The sequence below is a fragment of the Furipterus horrens genome, unplaced genomic scaffold, assembly GCF_987537825.1.
Source record: "Furipterus horrens unplaced genomic scaffold, mFurHor1.1.pri manual_scaffold_1, whole genome shotgun sequence".
Lineage (NCBI taxonomy): Eukaryota > Metazoa > Chordata > Mammalia > Chiroptera > Furipteridae > Furipterus > Furipterus horrens.
The window spans coordinates 92,010,906-92,032,540 of record NW_028327171.1 but is presented as its reverse complement, the minus strand read 5'-3'; the positions used below and the strand labels follow the sequence as shown (position 1 = coordinate 92,032,540).

At 38.4% G+C, this 21,635-nt stretch overlaps 1 protein-coding gene across 1 annotated transcript in view; it reads left to right on the top strand.

Moving 5' to 3' along the window:
- MYH15 (myosin heavy chain 15) overlaps positions 1 to 21,635 on the top strand; it is a 144,714-nt gene that overhangs the window by 82,896 nt on the left and 40,183 nt on the right. Inside the window, 5 exon segments of the mRNA XM_090286803.1 lie at positions 1,758 to 1,805; positions 1,807 to 2,151; positions 10,232 to 10,365; positions 15,120 to 15,231; positions 19,583 to 19,779. Of these exon segments, the coding sequence (XP_090142929.1) occupies positions 1,758 to 1,805; positions 1,807 to 2,151; positions 10,232 to 10,365; positions 15,120 to 15,231; positions 19,583 to 19,779 (836 nt within the window).

Sequence of the window (21,635 nt, the reverse complement as noted above, 5' to 3'; positions counted from 1 at the left end):
AAGAATCCTAAAAGCAGCAAGAGAAAAACAGAGAGTTACCTACAAAGTGATGCCTATCAGACTCTCAGCAGATTTCTTCAAAGAAACTTTGCAGAAAAGAAGAGATTGGCAAGAAGTATTCAGTGTGATGAAAAGCAAGGACCTATAACCAAGATTACTCTATCCAGCAAAGCTATCATTTAGAATGGAAAAGCAGATGAAGTGCTTCCTAGACAAGGTAAAGCTAAAGGAGTTCATCATCACCACACCATTATTATATGAAATGTTCAAGGGACTTATTTAAGAAAAAGGAGGTCAAAATTATGAACATTAAAATTACAACAAACTCACAACTCTCAACAACTGAATCTAAAAAATAAAAACAAAATTCAACTAAGCAAACCAAAATGGGAACAGAATCATAGGTATGGGGATCATTTGGAGGGTTATCAGCTAGGAGGGGGAAAGGGGAGAAATGAGGAAATGGTGCAGGGGCCAAGAAGCATAATTGGTTGGTACAAAATAGAGGGAAGTTAAGAATGATATAGGAAAGGATGAAGCCAAAGAACTTATATGCATGACCCATGGACATGAATTAAGGAGGGTGGGATTGCTGGAGGGAAGGAGGATACTGGGCAGAGGGGAGCAAAGGGAAAAAAAATTGGGACTACTGTAACAATATAATCAATAAAATATACTTAAAAAATAAAGAAATGTTTGGTCCAATGTCAGTGTTGTTTGTGATAAAGGTATTAGATCCCAAGATGATTAGTTTAAAGGAGATCACGTTTACTTGGATGTGAAATCATAAATATTTTTAGCACTTACTCTGTCATGACTCATCCACAGATCTGAGAGACTATGTATTTGGTGTGATCTAGAAATTGGCTTTCTATAAGCTACGGTACTCTTATTTAATGGAAGGGAAAACATATTCTAAAGTAGATTCAATTTTTCCCCTTACTCTCACCTATGTGTAATTATTTAAGGTGATGTTAATGAACCTCAATGGCTTCAGTATACTGTAATACAATGATGTTCCAAGATATGTAAACTATTTGCTCCTACCTTAAAATAATTTGGGGCTTCAAGCTCTCATGGCTACTTTTCCTTGTCTAATAATTCTGCCTCTAATGGTACCAGATTACTATTCTCTTTAGTAGTCCCCATTCTTCCATCAGTTCTACTTTGTTAGTTCAAATATCTTGCTACTTGAAATTGTCTTCAGATTAAGAAACCAAATAACCAAGTTTGCCAAAATTTTGTATGATATTAAATTGATATTGTTTATGAGTAAGTTGCTTAAACTCAGAGATATTCATTTTATGGATCAGAGTTTTGCCTGAGTTTGCAATGTTTTATATTATCAGGTAAATGAATTCCACATGAGTGAGGTATTATATATAAATTTTATGTTATTTTTAAATAATCTATCTTTAAAACTTTCTGTTATGTGAAAGGTGTTCTCTATTCCTTTGGAAAGTGCTCTTTACAAAGATTTCCCCTTCATGTATCTAACTTAATGGAGTTGCTCATCACCAAGTGCTAGGAGTTATGGAGGAAATGAAAATTTATATTCTGGTCTTGCTGATGTGGAGCAAATTAGTTAGTTTCTGGGTATTCTGTCTTCTCTATTAAATGGGAACTGAAAGTATTATGTTACTTTTCTTAGTTGTGAGAAAATTTAATACACACACACACACAGGGTAAAATTCTTAAATATAAACTATGCCACAAGGTTGTATCTTAGTTCAAGTCAAAATTATTTATTGCTACAGCCTCAAATACAGCATTTGAAAGAGAAACTGGAAGCTGAAAGAAGCTTGAGTGCAAGCCAAGGTAGGGAGGGAGAGAGCTGACCTTACCCAAGAACTGGAAGACTTGAATGAGAGGCTGGGGGAGGTAGGAGGGGCTAGTTTGGCTCAGCTGGAGAAAACTAAGAAACAAGAAGGAAAGTTATAGAAGCTTCACTGAGATCTGGAAGAGGCCACACTGCACTTTGAGGCAACATCTGCCTCTTTGAAGAAGAGACATGCATACAGCCTGGCTGAACTCGAGGGCCAGGTAGAAAATCTATAACAGGTCAAGCAGAAACTGGAAAAAGACAACAGTGTCTTGCAGCTAGAAGTGGATGAGCATCTGACCCATGTTGAGCAGATGACCCAAACTGTGGTAATAAATATTCCCAAGCCCTCCTTGGGAAATTAAACATAGAATTAGGTAAAAAATAAAAATTAACCAAATTGGTGAGTTGAGATATTTGCTAATGAAAGCTATAGTTCTTCAGACTGACTAAATCAGATCTAACCTCAGGGGTCATTGTTAGGGTCACATGACCATCACCAGAATGTAGCCTTACAATGACTTTTAGTTTTATTGGAATTTCAGTCCATGTTCCTTGTGACTCTTTCTCATGATTCCATAAGTTAGTAGGCTGGAAAAGTGAAGCCACTAGCAATTTGAGCAGCATGTCTTTTCTTCCTTTTTTTAAATCCTTACCCAAGGATATGTTTATTGATTTTAGAGAAAGAGGAGTCAGGGGTTTGGCGCAGAGAAAGACAATGGTGTAAGAGAGAAACATCAATCAGTTGCCTCTTCTGCGCACCCTGGCCAGGGATTGAACCTACAACCTAGGTCCTGACCAGGAATCAAACCCACAGCCCTTTGGTGCATGGGACAACGCTCCAACCAACTGAGCCCAGGGCAGGAGTGTGTCTCTTGAAGAATGGCTTTCTGTTGGGAGCACCCTTTAAGGGTGAACCAGATACTTCTTGATTCTGTCAGAATGAATGTGAACACAAACAGCTTTGCAAGAGAAGAGAACTTTTTCTCCCTCATGTCCTCTGGCATCTCTCTAACCAGCCAACACTAAAGGAAAGTTTTATGACATCTTTTTTCTTCACTGAGTCTGCTGACGTATACCATGCGAGCTCTCTTCTCAAATGATGGGCATCAGATCACAGGTAACGACCACCCTACCCTCTGGCAGTTGAGGGGAGGCGTGTTTTAGGTCAAACAGAAGAAATTTTTCTTGCAAGGAAAATTTGTAAAGCCATCTGGGAAAGAGACAAACCAATAATAAAGCTTGATCTTCCTGGACCGTAGCCATAAAAATGTACAATAGAACACTTAGCATTCAATTCCCTTTAAAGACCACATTGAATAAAAAGAAACACAATCACCCCGATTCCCACTCCCTGCCTTTGCTCTTTCTCTTCACTGTTCCTGCCACCCCACCCGCAATTATCTTAGAATATAAACCTAGTGATGACTTGAGTCCTCTCGTTTCCTGTCTTGGGTATTCTGTATTTTATTCTGTCTTTCACTCAGCAATGGAAACATTCTCTCTCCATGCCCTGTAGGCTTCATTCGCCTTCCTCAGATCAAGTGAGGTCCTAGCAGACCTTTCTCTCTCTGTACTCTCCTGTGCTCTTGTTGGGCCTCAGGAATGCTTCTGTTTCTACACATTTCAGTAGCAAGTCATGCAGTCATGAAACTGTTGATGGGTTCATCATAAATTTGTATTAATTAGGCATGAATTTTATACTTTCTCCCTTCCTCTAGAATCTTATTGCTTCTCAATTCTTTATTCTTAAACTTTACTTTCTTCTATTTTTAAAACAGAAACAAAATCCTTCCTTAGATTCTAATCCTGCCCTTTTGAACCTTTTTTTCAATAAATAAGACCTAACTGATAGGATCAAAACTATTTAGTAAAACTTCTCTCTTCACCTTATGTTATATTTTTCTTTTCACTCATCAATTTCTTTCCTTTTTATCCCAAAGGATAAAATATTCTTCCACATAACTATTATTCACCATTCAAAAAAATTTACACTTTTAATAGGTACTAATTATTGAATTTTGAGAAGAAAGCAAAGGCTGTCAATATCTGCTTTAATCTATCTCCTTGACCAAAGAATAGTGTTCTGTTTACCTATGGCTGTATAACAAATCACCCACCAAACCTTGTAGCTTAATAAAACAGTTTATTATCACCTCTCCTGGTTCTGGTGATTGATAGGTTTAGCTTAGATGGTTGTTGAGTCTACAGTCATTTAAATTTTTGCTCACTCAGACCTCTGACTCCTGGGCTGGGACAGATAGAATAGCTGAGAGCTGGTTGGACATCTCTCTTTCCATGTGACCTCTCCGTGGGGCTAGCGTGGGCTTCCTCACAGCACAGCAGCCACAGGGGGACATGGGCTTTTTATGCGGCAATTCAACGCACTAAGGCCAACTATATACTCCAAGAGATGGGGGGAGATGAGGGCATAAGCTGCAAAGATTCTTCTAAGGTAAGCTTACAGTTCAGTAAGTGACTTTGTGCAACTCCCATTAGTTACAAGTCATGGGGGGCCAGGGGTCTATGCAGGGTATGAATACCAGAGGTTATGGTTCACTAGGGGGCCAACTTTGGAGACTAGCTTCCTCACTACCTCCTCACTCCTTTAACACTAGCAATGTCTTTTGTTTCTTCAACTTCTCTTCTTCTTCTTTTTTAAGTCTCACTGGAGGACATACTTACTGATTGTATTTTTTTGTTTGTTTGCTTGAGAGAAGGGTAAGGCGGGAGAGTGAGAGAGAAAGAGAGAAGCATCAGTGTGAGAGAGAAACATTGATTGGTTGTCTCTCATATGTGCTCCAACCTGGGACCAAGCCTGCAACCTAAGCATGTATCCTGACCGGGAATCAAACCTGTGACCTTTTGGTTTATGGGGCAATGCTTCAACCAAATGAGCCACACTGTCCAGGACTCCTCCACTTTTCTTAAAAGCATTCCCTTAAACTTTTCTTTCAAAGATGAGTAGTGATTTCTTTTTCTCATACCAGCATTTCTAAAACCAAACTTATCCTTTCCTGCAGCTGCTGTTTTCTCTGGACATTTCTGCCACTGGTGTTACAGAACCCCTGGGCTGCTCCAATTGAAACAGAACCCACAGGCTGTTTAGTTAGGGGCCCAATTGCCCACCACCAGAATTATAACTCTCAATACCAGAGTTTGGTGAAAAGAAAAAGAATTGTTTATTTAATAGTTATATAGATTTAAATTATTTGCAGATTTCTGCCGTTAAGTCTCCTTATGTTCCTTAAAACACCCACAAACACATACTTCTTCCCCTTACCAAACCAGGCTAGTTTTAGAAAAGTTAGAGATACCATTTCCCTACTTCCTAGACACAGTTCAGCTTTACCGGTAGCTGCCAATCATTCAGTTCTAACTGGGGAGGTCTTATCTGTGTTGTGGTGTCCACCAGCTTTTAATCCAGAGCTGTGTGAATTCACAGCCAAAACCACAAAGGTATTCCCCCTTCTCAAAGCTGAAAGGTGTTCTCAAAGCTGCATGGTATTCCTTCCTTTCCCAAGCCGCATGGCGTTCCCCATTTCTAATCCATATGGAGAGCCCCTTCTCCAAACTGCATGGAGAACCCTTCTTTTCAAAGCAGCATGGTGTGTGTGTGCTTAAAATGTCTGCCGCTTATTTTTTAAATCCCTGACTGCATCCTCTGATGCAGTGGGTGTGGTAACCAGTTCTGACCATTCACAGAACCTCAGGAAGGCTCTGTAAGCTCTTTCCATACCATCCCTTGGTCCAAGACCCCTCCCATCTTCTTGGGCCTTGGATGTATCAAAGCCATTTGCATAACAAAGACACTAGCCACTAGCCCCAGGCATGTGAAGGCATCCTGATAGCTGTTTCCTTTTCCCTGTCCCCCAACCACAAGCTCTGGGGACTTTTGGACACCCCCATTCTATAACACTGGCACCCCGGTTCTTCCGATCACCCAGGCTCTAAGCCTGTGTTGATTACTCATTTTCTCTCCTTTTCTTTGGTTTTCAGTCAATTCTTGCAGAAGGTCAATTCTGCACTGGTTTATAGCTTTCCAGTCCACTCCCATGAACATGTAGCAGTTTCATTACTTTTTAACTGGCCTATTGCAGTGTTCTCCTAAATTATCTTTTTTGCTTCTGGTCTTCTTTTTTCCAACCTATTCTATACAGTATCCATATTAATATTTCTAGACTTGGCTTTATGAAATGTGTCTCTGCTTAAAAGTGTTCTGAGAATTTTGCCTTTTCCAAACTAAACCTCCTTGGAATGATCAATTTCAACTTCCTGCATTAAAACTTATCTGTTTCTAAATTCCTGTAGCACTTTCAGGGTCCCTCTTGTACTGCTGCATTATAGCCTTTTAACTTTGCTTAAATAGAAAGCATATCTATAATATAAACCAGGTCTTATTTTATTCATATTTACTCCATGCTTTGCATGATCTGTGCACTCAATTACTAGCATTAACTTTTACACATGCAAAAATTACACAGAATTTTGGGAATTCTTTGGCTCATAGGTTCAGTAACCTGTCCAAGGTCACACAATTATATATCATACATGACCCTCAACTCTAAATCCTGTGTGTGTCTGTGGGTCTCCACATTCTGCTGCTACCTTAAATATTTGTTGGTTGGATAAATTGATTCTATTCACTCTTATAGGCGTATACATTATGCTGAACTTTTTTTTGAGCTGTTTACTTCATCTATCCTGAATTATAATGCCAGAAATGCCCATACTCAATTGTACCTTGGAAAAGAAAGCATTTTCAAAAGCATATTATGCTGACAGAGAGGCCTAGGGAAATTTAGAAGTTATAGGCAATCTCACAATTATTTTTATTATTTTGAATTCCCATTGGTTCCTGCATTTCTGGGAGGCAGCATTTTTATGCATCATTTTAAAAACCAGCTTTAAGATGAATGTGCATTTTTCCATTAACCTCTTCTTCTTTCCTTGTCCTTATGCTTAAATGTGAAGTTCTTTTGAAGGTACAACCTCTTTGAATGTTATATTCCTGCACAGGCCACCTTTGAAAAAACAGTCTCATTATCTTTGAAAATCCTGTGTATTAAAATACTTTGTAAATTAAAAATGCTATAATAATGGTTAGCAATGGGTACATACCTACCATTTGAAGTTATGCCTAAGGGCCAGTGCCTGTTCTATCTGCCCAGGCGGCTGCCTACTCTAAAGATATGACCAGCCCAGCTGGACTTTACCACACAGGTGTCTTGAAAACTGGGGCTCCTCTGGCTTCTCTGCTTGCCATTTCTATACATCATTGACTAAGTCATCTTGTGCAGATCTGTGTTCTTTCACCCTCAGCAAACAGGTGCCTAGCATAACATATTTAGGGGCCATAAACAGAAATGCCACTTCTCACACCTGGGTGTGTTCCTCCTGGCCCAGTTAATGGGTCCTTCATTATTGGAGACAACATAAAGTAAAAATGATTAACAGTCATCATATTTTTATTTAGTTTCTTCTGAGACTAATTTACACAACAAATGTTTTTACTAATTTATGTAACAAATGTTTAGGAAGCTAGTAGTTAACTTTTTTTTTTTCCTTTTTCTTGCATCTGCACAGGCAGTTATCAGTTACCAGTTCAAACCCTAATTCCAATATTTACTAGCTGTGCGAATTTGGGAAAGTATTTAGCCTAACTTCTTTCTCATTTATAAAACAGTCCACCTGAACTCTTGAGGAATATTGTGAGAAGAAGAATGAGTGTGCCAACTTTCATAAACAAGAACAAACATATTTAACATTCAAAATATAATTACAAATTATCACCAGTATAGATTTTGTCTGATAGCATTGGAGAAAATGGATATTGAGTGTGCCTGGCATTTATCATCAGTGTTCTAACCTACATGATGCTGATGGCATTACATGAGAAGCTGTTATGGAATATCTGCCAGGTGTGGTTTCACAACCACCAACAAGCCAGGATGTGCTATGGAACATCTGTGAACTAGAACTATAAGACTTTCCTCATTAGCTTCCAAATGGGTATGACCTGAGTTGGCTCTTCATTTGTTTGCTAATTTGTGGATAAAATTCTGACAAAGCTAAAACACGAGTTGGGGGGTTAGGGTTTATAAGAAGAGCTTGACTATAACCTCTAAGTAAACTCTAGTGAGTATAATGGCCAAACTCTCACTAAAGTCTGCAATAATGTGAGTGTCTCAGACATTTTTGAAGTGCCTATTTTGTGTCAAGCTGCATATCTGGCCTTGGGGATGTAAGAAGATATAATCTAGTAGTCTTTCAGAGGAAGCTTAGAATAGTCACTAATATGCACTCAAAGAGAACAATATTCAACACAATGCAGACTCCAGCTGGAGAGCTCCAGGATATTTACTGATTCGGAAGCTTCCCAGACGACCAAACCTGGTATCATCTTTAAGGTCTTCTTGGGCCTTGGCCATTTCTTTATCGTAAAAGTTAGGTTAACATCGAGACTATTAGGTTTACTGGCAGGTTCACCATTTTCTCAAATGCTTGTAATATAAACCTTTCTTTGTCTTCTTATCCTTCCTTTTATTTGTAGAGACAAAAGTCTCATGGAGCAGTTGTGTGGATTGATACTTAATACATGTAAAGAGCAAAACACAAAAACAGCTGTGTGAAATTGACAAAACTATGGATCTGTAGAACCACCAATGTTATTTTACCATTTTTGACCATACAAATGATAAGAATACAAATTAAAACTAGGTGAAGATGATAGATAACACCATCTTACATTTGGCAGTTCTTGGTCCTATGAATATTGGGTTTCAAAGCCAATAGAGTTAACTTTCCACAATGTGGCAAGAAGATAGTCTAGATTGGTTACCGACACCAGGTAGAAGTGCAAAGGCCGAATGGCATACTCTTTTCTCCAAGCATGAAAAACCAGTTCGGAGAAGTTGCAGTTTGGGATTGAAATATTAATCTAATAGGGTTTTCCTGAGCCTTCAGCCTTCATGATTGGGAGAGCACAGATGCTTTGACAGTTCAAATTTCCATTATTAAGAAATTGCTGCTTCCATCTCTCTACTTTTCCCATCCTGCCTGGCCAGCCCTTTGGCTATCCCTTCCTTCTTCCTCCATCCCCTTCCTGCTTTGTCCCCCCTCCTTCTGCACCTACCCCCTTGATTTTTGAACTCCCAGTATGAGTTTGGAACTATTCTAGGTTCTGCAGGTATATCTGATCAAATAGAATCTTCTGATGGCACTTAAATTCTTGTGGGAAATAAATTGTTAAATACATATTGGGTTGGCCAAAAAGTCCATTACATTTTTTTCCCATGATGGCCCTCATAGCACTTACTTGTCTTTAACTTCATTTGAAACAATTTTGTTACATTATATTGTGACAGCTGTCATATCAGCATGCATTTAAAAAAACATCAAAATTGGTGAATTTTTGTGCAGTCATTTTAATATTGAAGATAGAAGAAATTACATTACATTTTCGGTGTATTATGTTTTATTATTTCAAGAACGGTAAAATCACAACTGAAACACAAAATAAGATTTGTGTAGTGCATGGAGAAGGTTCTGTGACTGATCAAATATGTCAAAAGGGGATTGTGAAGTTTTTTGGTACAATTGATATTTTGACCAAATAATTATTTGCTGTGGGGCTGTCTTATGCATTGGAAGATGTTTAGCAGCACCCCTGGCCTCTACCCTCTAGAAGTCGATAGTGGGAGATAACCAACATACACAAAATATCCACATCAATAAAGGTATTGGTGGAAAATGTATTTTTTATGGAAAAAAAACAATGGACTTTTTGGCCAACTCAATATTTTGGGAAGTGATTCTGTACTTTATCAGTATTTGACATGTTCCCTTCCAGAAGAACAAAGAATTCTGGAGAGGGTCCAATACCCAGAGAGCTGGGTTTCTCTATTGACACCTATAGTCTGAGAAGTTTGGGCATCTTAAGGGTCCATACCCTGAGTGTATTATGCTTGCTTCAATTATAAAATGTGGCTTCCCAATGCTGGCTGTGGTCTTTAGGGCAGAAGAGAGCACAAGAGTCCCAGGAACCTCCCCTCTCCTCCCTTGCCTCCCCTCCTCCCGCTTCCCCCCCCCCCCCACATGCAGCTAATTCAACATAGGTCTTTTTTTTTCTTTGAATCCTCACCTGAGGATATGTTTATTATTATTTTTAGAGTGAGAAGGGAGAGAAAGAAAAAGAAACATCAATGTGCAAGAGAAACATTGATCCATTGCCTCCCAAATACACCCTGACAGTGAAATCAAACACACAACCTAGGTGAGGTATGTGCCCTGACAGGGGATCAAACCCACAGCCTTCTGGTGTATGGGGTGACTCTCCAAATGAGCCACCCAGCCAGGGCCAGCATGGATTTTATGAGCCATGTCCAATCCTTCTTTTTCAACTTGTAGGCTAATGCTGAGAAGCTCTATAGTCTGTATAAAGAGCTCTTGAATGAAGCAAATGTAAAACTAGATGAAGTGACTCAGTTGGCAAATGACCTGATAGCACAGAAGACAAAGCTACGAAGTGAGAACAGTGAGTATCCATACTGCTTCACGTGTGACTGAACCTCAATCCCAGCAGACTGGTGGGGGGACAGCTGACATGATGAACCAACTCCTGAGCCTGAGTGGGCATTTGAAGATTCTAGGGGAAGAATGAGGCCTCTGACACACCCTTGTCTACAGACATGCTCTTGTCCGGGAAGGGATACCTCTGATCCACTTTGGGAGGCCCTGCCTAGCTCTCTTCCACAATAGGGAAAAGCAATATGCACTTAGCTGAAGCACTCAAGATCAAAAGGTGGTAGGGGCTGTCTACCTACAAGATATGTTTTATAAGGTCTAACTCATTAAAATAGTCATTTTTTCTCATTTTCAATAATAAACCCACACATTTTTTTTAAACACTCAATAAAAGCCATACTCTCTGTACAGTGACCTACGAGGGCTACAGGATTGGGTCTGCCTTTATCTCTCTGACCCCTGCTGCTACGTTCCTTCTCTCATTCGGCCTTGACCACATTGACCTCTTTACTGTCACTTTGAACACACCAGGCACATTCCCACCTAGAGTCTTGTCCTAGCTATTTTCTCTGTCTGGAATCCCCTGTTCCTTCTACAAGACTTAAAGATGAGTTCATCTGATACCTGGGGGAATAGGATACACCTTACTGGGCAGGTGACATTTGAGCACAGTCAACCTGCTTCCTCCATGTGCTTCTTTTCTGTAGTAGTTAATACCTTAAACAAACTACATACTTGACATAATAAATATGATTATTTGTTTGTCTCCATCTGCCAGAATGTAAGCTTCATGAGGGAAGGGGGGATGTCTTTGTTTTGTTCACTGAGATGTGTCAATCATCTAGAACAATGCTGCTCCTTGTTTGTGCTCCACAAACATTTGATAAATTAAAAGTAGAAAAATGTCCCATGGTTTATTTACCCTCTACTATCAACCACTACTGATTGTTTTGTGTGTGTGTGTGTGTTTGTATTTTTTCCAATCTTTTACATTGTGTCAATTGTTGCTCTAGGAAATGTCCAAGCCTGTAAAAAAATTTATGAGTTTATATGAACCAAAATGACAACAATTTCTAGGAAACAGCATCTCAACAGATTGAGAAATGCTCCAGAGAATGGCAGTTTTACAGCTTACTTTATACATTAGAATTAAAGGAGGCGATGTAAGAAGGGTTACATGAGATCCACTGAAGATAGATTAAGAGGGCAGGAGAGAGAACACTGAGGATTGGATAAAAAGCAAAATAGAGACACACACTTCTTTTACATTGGTGAGTACAGGATAATTAACATTTATAGCAGGCAGAGATGGCATGTGGGCAACAAGAGAGCAATGAGGAGTTCTGTGGTCTGGTGCTTTGGTGGTTGTGCCTTGAGGGGTCAGGGGAAGAAGATTACTCTGACATTTCAAAGGTATATTTTCTTAGATGCAAAAAGACAATAGACTCATTTAAGGTAAATAGTGACCTTTGTCAAAGAAGCACCAGACCTAGGACGCGACTACCAGCCACTGACTCACTTTTAATGAGAAATTTTTATGTTCAGATCATCCTATGTGGTTACTTTCAGTCCCTGAATTTGTAGGACCCACCATGTAGGCCTCTCCTGAGCTTGTCAGGTTTAGTATGTTGCCCCTTTTCATTCACACAATCTATTTGGGGTTTTTCTTTTTCAATTTGTCGTAAGTTTTTTTTTTCTTTTTTTGTATCTTAGCCAATTATAATGGCTTTAAAAAAATTATGGCTTGTTTTAATCCATCAAGTAGACATTGTAATTTACTTAACCTTTCCCTGTGACTTGACTTGTTTCTCTGCTATGAACAGCATATGACTAGATGTTCATCTGTAATTAGGCTTATTTTAGTAATATATTTCCAGAGATAGAATTTCTAGGCCAATGAAAATAAACTGTATGTTCCTGATGCCCAGAGGTACTTTAGGGAGTGAAGACCATTTTGTTTGTATAACATCCTTTGCCAGTGGATACCTCTGATTCTAGATGCTCAATCCAGAGTCAAAGCTAAATTAAAATGAACTGGTGAAACTACAAACCTGGAAATCTAGAAAAGTGTTTTTGTTCTAGCATGGACACTGAATAGGATTCTTCCTATGTTGGCGACAGAGTGTATTGCACCAGGCCTTGCCACAAAACCCCCAATTTGACATTCTGTCCCATTTGGAATGTAGTCAGTGTGTGGACTCCACAATCCAGAGACAAGGCTGGAGAATACCTGTGTATCTGGCTCTAAAGGAAGTGTTGTATAAAATTTGTTTTGATAGGCATTGTCTACTTTCCCCTAATTATTGGCATTAATTTTCTACTCACTTTTTTGAAAAGAAAATTGGCGGGTAAGTGAAATGAAAGTGAGTCTGCTATGCCAATTCTGCTTAGGATGCAGGACCTTTTTCTTCCTTTAATACTTATTGTTACCTTTTAACTTTTGTGTGAACTAAATTGTAAGTGCTATATATGCCTATTCAGACCTTATCTCTCCTCACGGAGTCCATGCTCCAGATTTTTTTTTTTTTTTTTTGCTGCTTTTTTTCCCACTAATACCATCAAAGTATTTTTCTCATGCCCTGGGGAGACCAATAGTAAACATGATCAATTAAGTCATGTTAAATGAGTTTTGGGTCTGCAATGTATGTGATATATTAGTTTCAACCTCCTAATGGATTGGCATTTCTTCAGAATCCTTTTAAATATGATGTTTTTACTCAGAAATTCTCCAAGTTTGGTCCACAGACCCCCAGTGATTGTCAAAACCCTTTCAGAGGGCTCTGAGATTAATGATTTTATTACATTTTGACTTTGAGTATATATCTCTTTAGTGTTCCGTGTGATACAACCAGAAGTATGCATAAAGCATTTCTGTTTCAAACTGAAGTGCGACATGTGATTAAGTTTTGAGCTGAACTAGATGTTTTTTCAGGGAGTATCACATTTACTTCAAAGAATGATTGACAAACATAATATGCTAATTCAGACTTAGATATTTGGCAGATATTTCTCAAAAATAAAGTGAGCCTGTCACTTCAAGGAAATAACTGACAATATTTGTTGCAATAAAATTGGAGCTTTTAGGCAAAAATTAGATTTTGGAAAATGTATGTGTCATCATGAGCTTGATGGCTTTCAAGTCTTAAAGACTTTCCTGATGACACCAGTGGTGATACTAAAAAATGATTTTTTTATATTATGTAATGAAATGTGCCAAATTGAAAGATCTGCATAATTCAGTGAACACATTTTTTTTTTCAAATCACTGGGTGATGTCACAGAATAATGTGTGGACAAAAGATCCACCGAACATTTAACAGACCAGTGAATTTAATGTAGCAGTAAAAAAAAATCATTGATATGGTTTATTTCATACTGCAACTAACCCTTAAGAAATTTCTGTTTGTTGGGTTTTCAGGTAATAGCAAATAATGGTCACAATTATCTGAAAAGACTATGGACATACACCCTCCTTTTCCAATTACATATCTGTGACAGGCTGAATTTTCTTCATATACTGCAATGAAAACAGTATATTGCAATAGATTGAATTCAGAAGCAGTTATGAGATTCCAGCTGTGTTTTATTAAGCCAGAGATTTTTCAAAAATGTAAAATAATGTCATTTTTTTGTTTTGGAAAATAATTTTTCCCCTAAACAATATTATGTTAACATGTTAACACAGCATTAAGAATTTTTTTTTATTATTTCAAAATCAACTAATACATATTTTAAATTCTAGTACACCACTCCATTAACATAAAACCCACATAAACAAAATCTCTTTGGGGTCCTCAATCATTTTTAACCATATAACGTTTTCCTGAGACCAAAAGTTTTGGGAGTCACTACTTTAGCCCACACAGGTGCTTCCTTCTAATGTTAAAAGAGTTTTAGAACTTGTTTGTAGTAGAGGGGTGGGGGCCGTAAACACCTGGAGCTTTATTGTTGCACTAATTGCGCTATAGAAGCAATTGCCTTTGCCCAATATTGGCTCAGCTTTTAGTCCCATTTCTGATAACCATGGGATTCCTGTTCTACTATTGATGAAATAAACTCATCAGAAAGTGTAGATCAGAGTGTAAGAGAATTTCCCCCACACATGGTCACATTCTCTACTGTTTAATGACTACTTATATTTATTTAGCAATTAGTCTATAAAATACGTTCACACCCATTTAATTTTCATTAAAAATCGTTTATTATTATCCTCATTTTACAAATGAGGCAAGCAAGTATAATTATGTAAAAAATTATGTAGTCAGAAATCAGTAGAGACACACATAATAAACAAGGGGCATGGCATAGAACAAAGGATGTTCTGCAGGGTTAAAAACTCAATTTGAATGTACCTCCACCGATTACTGGCTCTGCATGTGCTTCAATCACAATTATGTAAGCTGCCCTATTTCTCCCTTTGAAGAATAGATGATACAATGCCTACATTATCAAGGAGTTATGAGAGTTAAACTAGATGATATACAGAAAGTGCTTACTACATAAAAGATTCTCAATAAATGGTAGCTAATATCTGTATTGACTCATACTTACTATTAAAAATCAGTTTTTTATTAGGGTTCTCTTGTGAGTCTTGGAAAGGATCATTGCCATGGTTTTGCTAATAACTGGACTTTCAAACCCTTTCTAAATATCAGATATATGTGGTGGGACTCATTCTGGTTGCTCTTAAATTCAACAAGTAAAGTGGGGGAGACAGTATATGAGGAAGACCATGATTAAGATAGTTGTGAAATCTATCTGAAAATGAATGCCTAAGGAGGCTGGAAGAAAAGGAGGCTCTGATAAACCAACTTTCCAAGGAGAAGGGCACCTTCATTTGGCAAATTGAAGGATTAAAAGGGCACCTGAAAGAGGAGGCCAATGTAATACATCTATTATTTCACACACACACACACACACACACACACACACACACACACATATATTATATATTTTAATATATATACTTATATTTATATATTAAAGTATTTGGTGGGCCAGCCTGCATATCTTTTCACATAAAAAATTGAGGGTGGGGAATTCCCTAGAAATTAAGAGGAAAAACCATATTGGACTTTGTATGTGCTGGAAAAGACCCTGGTCACTGAAAGATCTTCCTCAGTGATTCAAATTGCATCCCTGATTTGTCAGATTGAGAGCAAGCAAAGTATGGGTTTCCATTTTGCAATATTACTTGCACAGAAAGTCAGCAAAGTTCTTTATGGATCTTTGATTTTGAATTGCACTAAGAAGTGGAATTTAATAAAAGACCAGAATAAAATAAATGGAGCTAACTTAACTCAATATTACTTTGAAATTGTCAATAAATTATGAATATTAGTACTTTCTTCCTAAGAGAATATCTAATGTTGCTAGTAGGTGACCTCAGTGAAAGCAGTTCCTTATGGGGAAAGCATGACTAACATGAGAGATGATTTCTTTGAGCCCTGGCATTTCAAGCTAATCCTTAGTTGATATTCAAGTCATCTTGATACTAAGACCCCAAATTATCTCATTTGTTTATAATCTCAGTATAAAGTCATCAACTCTCAGGGGTAAATGTCATTGAATCTTGAAACTTATGTTTTTAAGTATTTTATTCCCTGCACTCTCCTTTTTTTCTATATTATATATAAATTGTTAAATTACCACCATGGTTTGTACATCAGCCATTATGCTAGATACTTCTCTCATGTTACCTCAATCTTCATATGTCACATAAAGCAGGTGGAATTACATCTTTATACATGAAGAGACCAAACTCAGATGACAAATAACTTGTCCAAGGTCATACAGTTAGTAGTTGACTGTGAAGGAATTTACTCAGGTGGTGAAATGACTTGATTTATTTTTTAGAATATTGTTCTGGCTGCCTTCCCAGTACCTTCCAATTGGCCTACAACGCCCCCTTGCTCTGGCTCCAGCCTCCTTCCGTGATCTTACTTCATACATCTGTTTCTCTCATTTGCTCCCCTGCAGTCACCCTGGCTCCTCTCTGCCTTGTAAACAGCTGCCATCATTCCTGCCCTAGGGCTTCTATAGCTGCTGTTGCCTTTGCTTGAAGGCCCTTCTCCAAGGTCTTTGGGAATGATGAGAAGGAGCTAACTATTCCAGATCACAATAGTCTGTTTTATTGTCTTACTGCTGTTAGCTATACCATTAACTAATTTGCTTACATGTTTGCTTTGTGTATCCTCTCACTCCTTTTTGGTTCCTTAGGGCAAAGACTTTGTCCTTGTGAAACTTCTGAAACACTAATGTCTGAAACAGGTGCTCAAGAAATAGATATTAAATAAGAGGAAGGGTCCTGATTTAAAGCCAACTTTACCAGGTTGCAAAGCCCTCACCCTTTTCAGGGTCATTGTTAATTATTGCTCCTCATTCACCATCCATGGGTGTCTGGCTGAGGCTGCCATTAATTAAGCCTTGTGCTCTCAGCTGCATCTGCCTATGAATTCATTTTTTCTTATTTGCATTAAAGACACATGAAGACTGGCAGAGACCCCCCCCACTTCCCCCCCAATTCTACCTACTGGACTAGGTTATCTCCTGGGAACTATGCTGCTAGGTTAAGCAGATCACCATGTAAGTGGTGAAATGTTCACTAAATTCAGCCCTGCTGTACAATAAATACAGTAGTCACTACCACACTATAGGTGGCTATTTAAATTTAAATTTTGTTAATCATTTTTTATTTTTTAATTAAAGTTGACATGTAATATTATATTAGTTTCAGGTATACATCTCAGTAATTAGACATTATATAACTTTATTAAGTGATCATCCTGATAAATCTTGTACCTATATGACACCATAAATAGTTATTAGAATATTATTGACTATATTCCCTGTGCTGTACTTTACATCCCCATGACTATTCTGTAACAACCAATTTGTACTTCTTAATCCCTTCACCTTTTTAACTCATCCCCTCAACCCTCCTCCCATCTGGTAGCCATCAAAATGTTCTCTGTATCTATGAGTCTGTTTCTGTTCTGCTTGTACATTTATTGGGTTTTTTTAATGTTCAGTTATTGGTACCTATATATCTATTGCCATTTTATTGTTCATATTTTTAAAAGATTTTATTTATTTATTTTTAGAGAGAGGGGAAAGGTGGGAGAAAGAGAGAGAGAGAAACATCAATGTGAGAGGGAAACATCGATCTGTTGCCTCTTGCACAAGCCTTGACTGGGATCAAACCTGCAACCAGGCATGTACCCTGACTGGGAATCCAACTGGCAATGTTTTGCTTTGCAGGTCAATGCCTAACCAACTGAACCACACTGGTCAAGGCTATTATTCATATTTTTAACCTTTTTTTCCCCCTTCTTCTCCTTCTTCTTATTCCTTCATCCTCTCCTCCTCCTCTTCCTCCTTCTCCTTTTATTCAAGAAGACCTCTTAACATTTCATGTAATACTAGTTTGGTGGTGCTGAACTCTTTAGCTTTTTCTGGCTCTGTATATGTCCTTTGATTTCAAATGATAGCTTTGCTTGAGAAAGTAATTTTGGTTGTAGGTCCTTGTTTTTCATCAGTTTGAGTATTTCTTGACAGTCCCTTCTGGCCTGCAAAGTTTCTGTTGAGAAATCAGCCAATAGTCTTATGAGAACTCCCTTGTCTTTACTATCTGGCATTTTAATTATGGTCTATCATAGTGTGAGCCTCTTTGGGTTCATCTTGTTTGGGACTCTCTGTGCTTCCTGGACTTGAATGTCCATTTCCTTCATCAGGTTAGCAAAACTTTCTGTCATTATTTTTTCAAATAAGTTTTCAATTTCTTGCTCTATCTCTTCTTCTTCCTGCACCCTTTGATGTGAATGTTGGTAAGCTTAAAGTTGTCGCAGAGGCTTCTTACACCATCTTCATTTTCATTTTTTTTGATTCTTTTTTCTTTTTGCTGTTCTGATTGGTTGTTTTTTTGCTTCCTTATATTCCAAATCACTGATTTGATTCTTGCTTCATCTACTCTGCTGTTGATTCCCTGTAAATTATTCTTCATTTAAGTTAGTATATTTTTTGTTTCTGACTGGGTCTTTTTTGTGCTTTTGAGGTTCTCACTAAGTCAATTGAGCATCCTTATAAGCAGTGTTTTGAATTCTGCATTTAGTAGATTGTTTTTCTCTATTTCGTTTAGTCCTTTTTCTGGTATTTTGTTCTGTTCTTTCACTTGGAACATGTTTTTTTGCTTCCTTATTTTGGCAACCTCTCTGTGTTTGTTTCTATATATTAGCTAGAGCTGCTACACATCCCAGACTTGGTAGAGTGGCCTCATGTAGTAGGCATTCTGCAGTCCAGTGGCATGGCCTTCACAAACACCCAAGCCGGGCACTCCAGGTGCACCTCTTTACTTTATCCACCCTGTGGGTTGTGTACACCCTCCTGTTGTAGTTGAGCCTTGATTGCTGTTGGCACCTCAATGGGAGGAATTTACTCCCAGGCTGATCAACTGCAAAGACTGGCTGCTACCATCAACCACTTTGGAGGGTAAGCTGCACAAGAGCCCACCCCATGGAATAGGATGTATTTCAGTGGGGCTCTGGTGCCTGCTGAGTTTGCCCCTTGATGTGTTGCTTGTGGAGATGGATGGGTGATGTTTTGATGTGGTCTGAAGCTGTCCACTGAATGCTCTGGTTCTGGGGCCTCCTGGAGGGTGTAGTCCAAGGTCAGCTGCCACCTGTGTTCTGCCCAGGGCCACCTGGAATAAGGTAAAAAGCAATCATCAGTTGCTGCTATTTGTGCTGGGTTTGGAGGTTCCCGGGTGAGATCAAGCCGTGAACCAAGACTAGTTGCTGCTAGAGTTGCACCTGGGGCCACTTAACCAGAGGTATGGGGCATGCTGAGGCCAGAAGTTGCTTGTCTGAAATATTTTACGTGTGTCTGAAGAATAAATCAAGACAGGCCATTTGAATGGAAAAGCAACTGGAAATATAATAGCTTGGGTGGGCCCAAAGTTGGGTGTGGCTGGATGTCAGAGAATTGCCAGGGTGAGGTGAAGTCAGGCTGGCTTCAAATAGAGCTCTCTTTCCTGTTTTAACAGCAGCAATTAGATAATCTAGCCTTTCTTTTACTGCCCCAAATTCTCTTTCTGGTATTATCTTACTAGGTTCAGGTTCAGCTTCTATTTGTGGCAGGTTCTTATTAACCTTATCTAAAAAAATGATGTCACCTCCAATCCTTTGGTTGTGAATAATAGTGGCATCTCTTTTCCAATGTGTATTGTGTCCCATGTAGTCACAGAGTGCCCTAGCCCAGTGCCTGCAGTCAGCCAAGCGTGACTGTGACCTTCTGCGAGAGCAGTATGAACAAGAGCAAGAGGCCAAGGCTGAGCTACTTCGGGCCTTCTCCAAAGGCAGTGCTGAAATGGTGCAGTGGAGAGTGAAGTATGAAGATGATGCCATGCAGAGAACTGAAGGCTTGGAGGCTGCCAAGTGAGTAGATCAAGGTGACCCTGAACCTGGAGTGAGTTACAACGAGAAGCATGAGAAAGGGACTGTGTTCTTAAGCCAAGTGCACGAACAAGCCCAAGTCCAAAACTGAAAAAGGCACCACTGGCAAGAAGCACATGCTCTAGACAGACTAAAAAAATAAAAATTATAATACGAAATGATAATACTATAGAGAGGTCCTGGGGGAAGAAAGGAGGCTCTTTTTAGGGCACAAGGGAATTCTTCAGAAGATATGACTTTGAGCTATGGTTTGAAAATAGGCTAGCACTTAAAATGCTATATTTCATTTACCAAAGTAATTGAGTTCGTATTTGTACAGGTCTCTATACATGAAAGTCATTGTGTCTCTCATCTACCACTTGTAGACTACAAACTGGCTTGTGGAGATGACAGGGATAAGTGGGAAATATGTTAGGATCTGTCATCATACCTTATGGGATAAAGGTTTCTCTGAAAACAAATCACCCTCAGACTACCTCTAGGGGTAGAATATCAATTTTATAGCCTACTCTACATAAAGGCTTTAGAAGTTCTTCTAATCAAGACTTGGGACCCGGGTGTAGTACTGAAGCACTTTCCTCAGAGATTAAAAGAAAATGTCAAACAACCCCAGCTTATAAACATTAAAAGTTTACTCAATAGAATGTGTCCCTGGCTTGGTAGCTTAGCAAAAAATCAGGGCAGATTAATACATTTATTTTAGCGGCAGCCAAAAATATTGTTTTTCAGTTCTTCACCTAAATCTTTGAGATGCATCACTGTGCAGTTGTTGAACAGCTGCTGTGTTCTGTCCCAGAACGAGTACCAAGTGATCCATCTCTGTAGCCACAGTAACTTAAAAAGGGCTTTGGGATGGCAGATACTAAAAATATCTGTAGTAGGTGTTTTACAAACTCTGGACCACAGAAAAGTGGGGCTTTCAACTAAAATGGCTTTTCATGTCCAAAATATGGCATTTGCTTCTAAAGAAATATTTTTTCCTTCTAATATAAAGAATTTGGGTGAAAGAGCTACCAATCATTCTGTTTGATAGTTTTTTCTTAAGGAGTAGAAAAGAGGGAAAGTATATAGACTACTTTAGGACTACAGGGATTTGCTGGAACTAACAAATCATTCTTCTGTCATACATAACAATTGAAGAAAAATATTGTAATATGGTAATATCTGAAACATATTTTTACTTTAAACCTAGTTGAACATTGATTAAGTAAAGCATTGTCTGTATTATGCTTTCCCTCTAACTCACCTCAGGGAGGTAGAGTCAAACACACACACACACGCACACAAATACAAATCTGGGATTCTATTATTTTTTAAATTGGAAAGTTGAGGATCTGTCTCTTGATTTCCAGGCTTGGGCTCACATGATAAGTAAGTTTAACAGAATCTAGCTCAAATGAGACCCAGTTTACTGCTCCTGAGTTCTAAATCTCCCAAGCCTGGGAATTGGGTTTCTTAATCTTCCACATCCCCACGTATATTTTAGACAACTAAGTAAGTACTTATGATTGGCAAGTTGAGAAGAAGAATGGTAGTCGGTATTCAATGTAGAACATTATCAGTGAAACAAGGGTGACCAACTTGTCCAGTTTGTCCTGGACAAGGTTGATTTTAGTACTGACTGTGCTGTGTTCTGCTGAAAACCCTTAGTTCTGGGCACCAGCTGAGTTGGTCATCCAAGGTAAAATTCCTATTTTCTCGTAGCAATTGAGCATTGGTAAAGTAGTTAAAATATCTGCAATAATTTTACTTGATTTCTGTTGTATATGGGGTAAAACATCCTTTTTTCAGCTTTATTGAAATATAACTGTCATCTAACATTGCATAAGTTTGATATA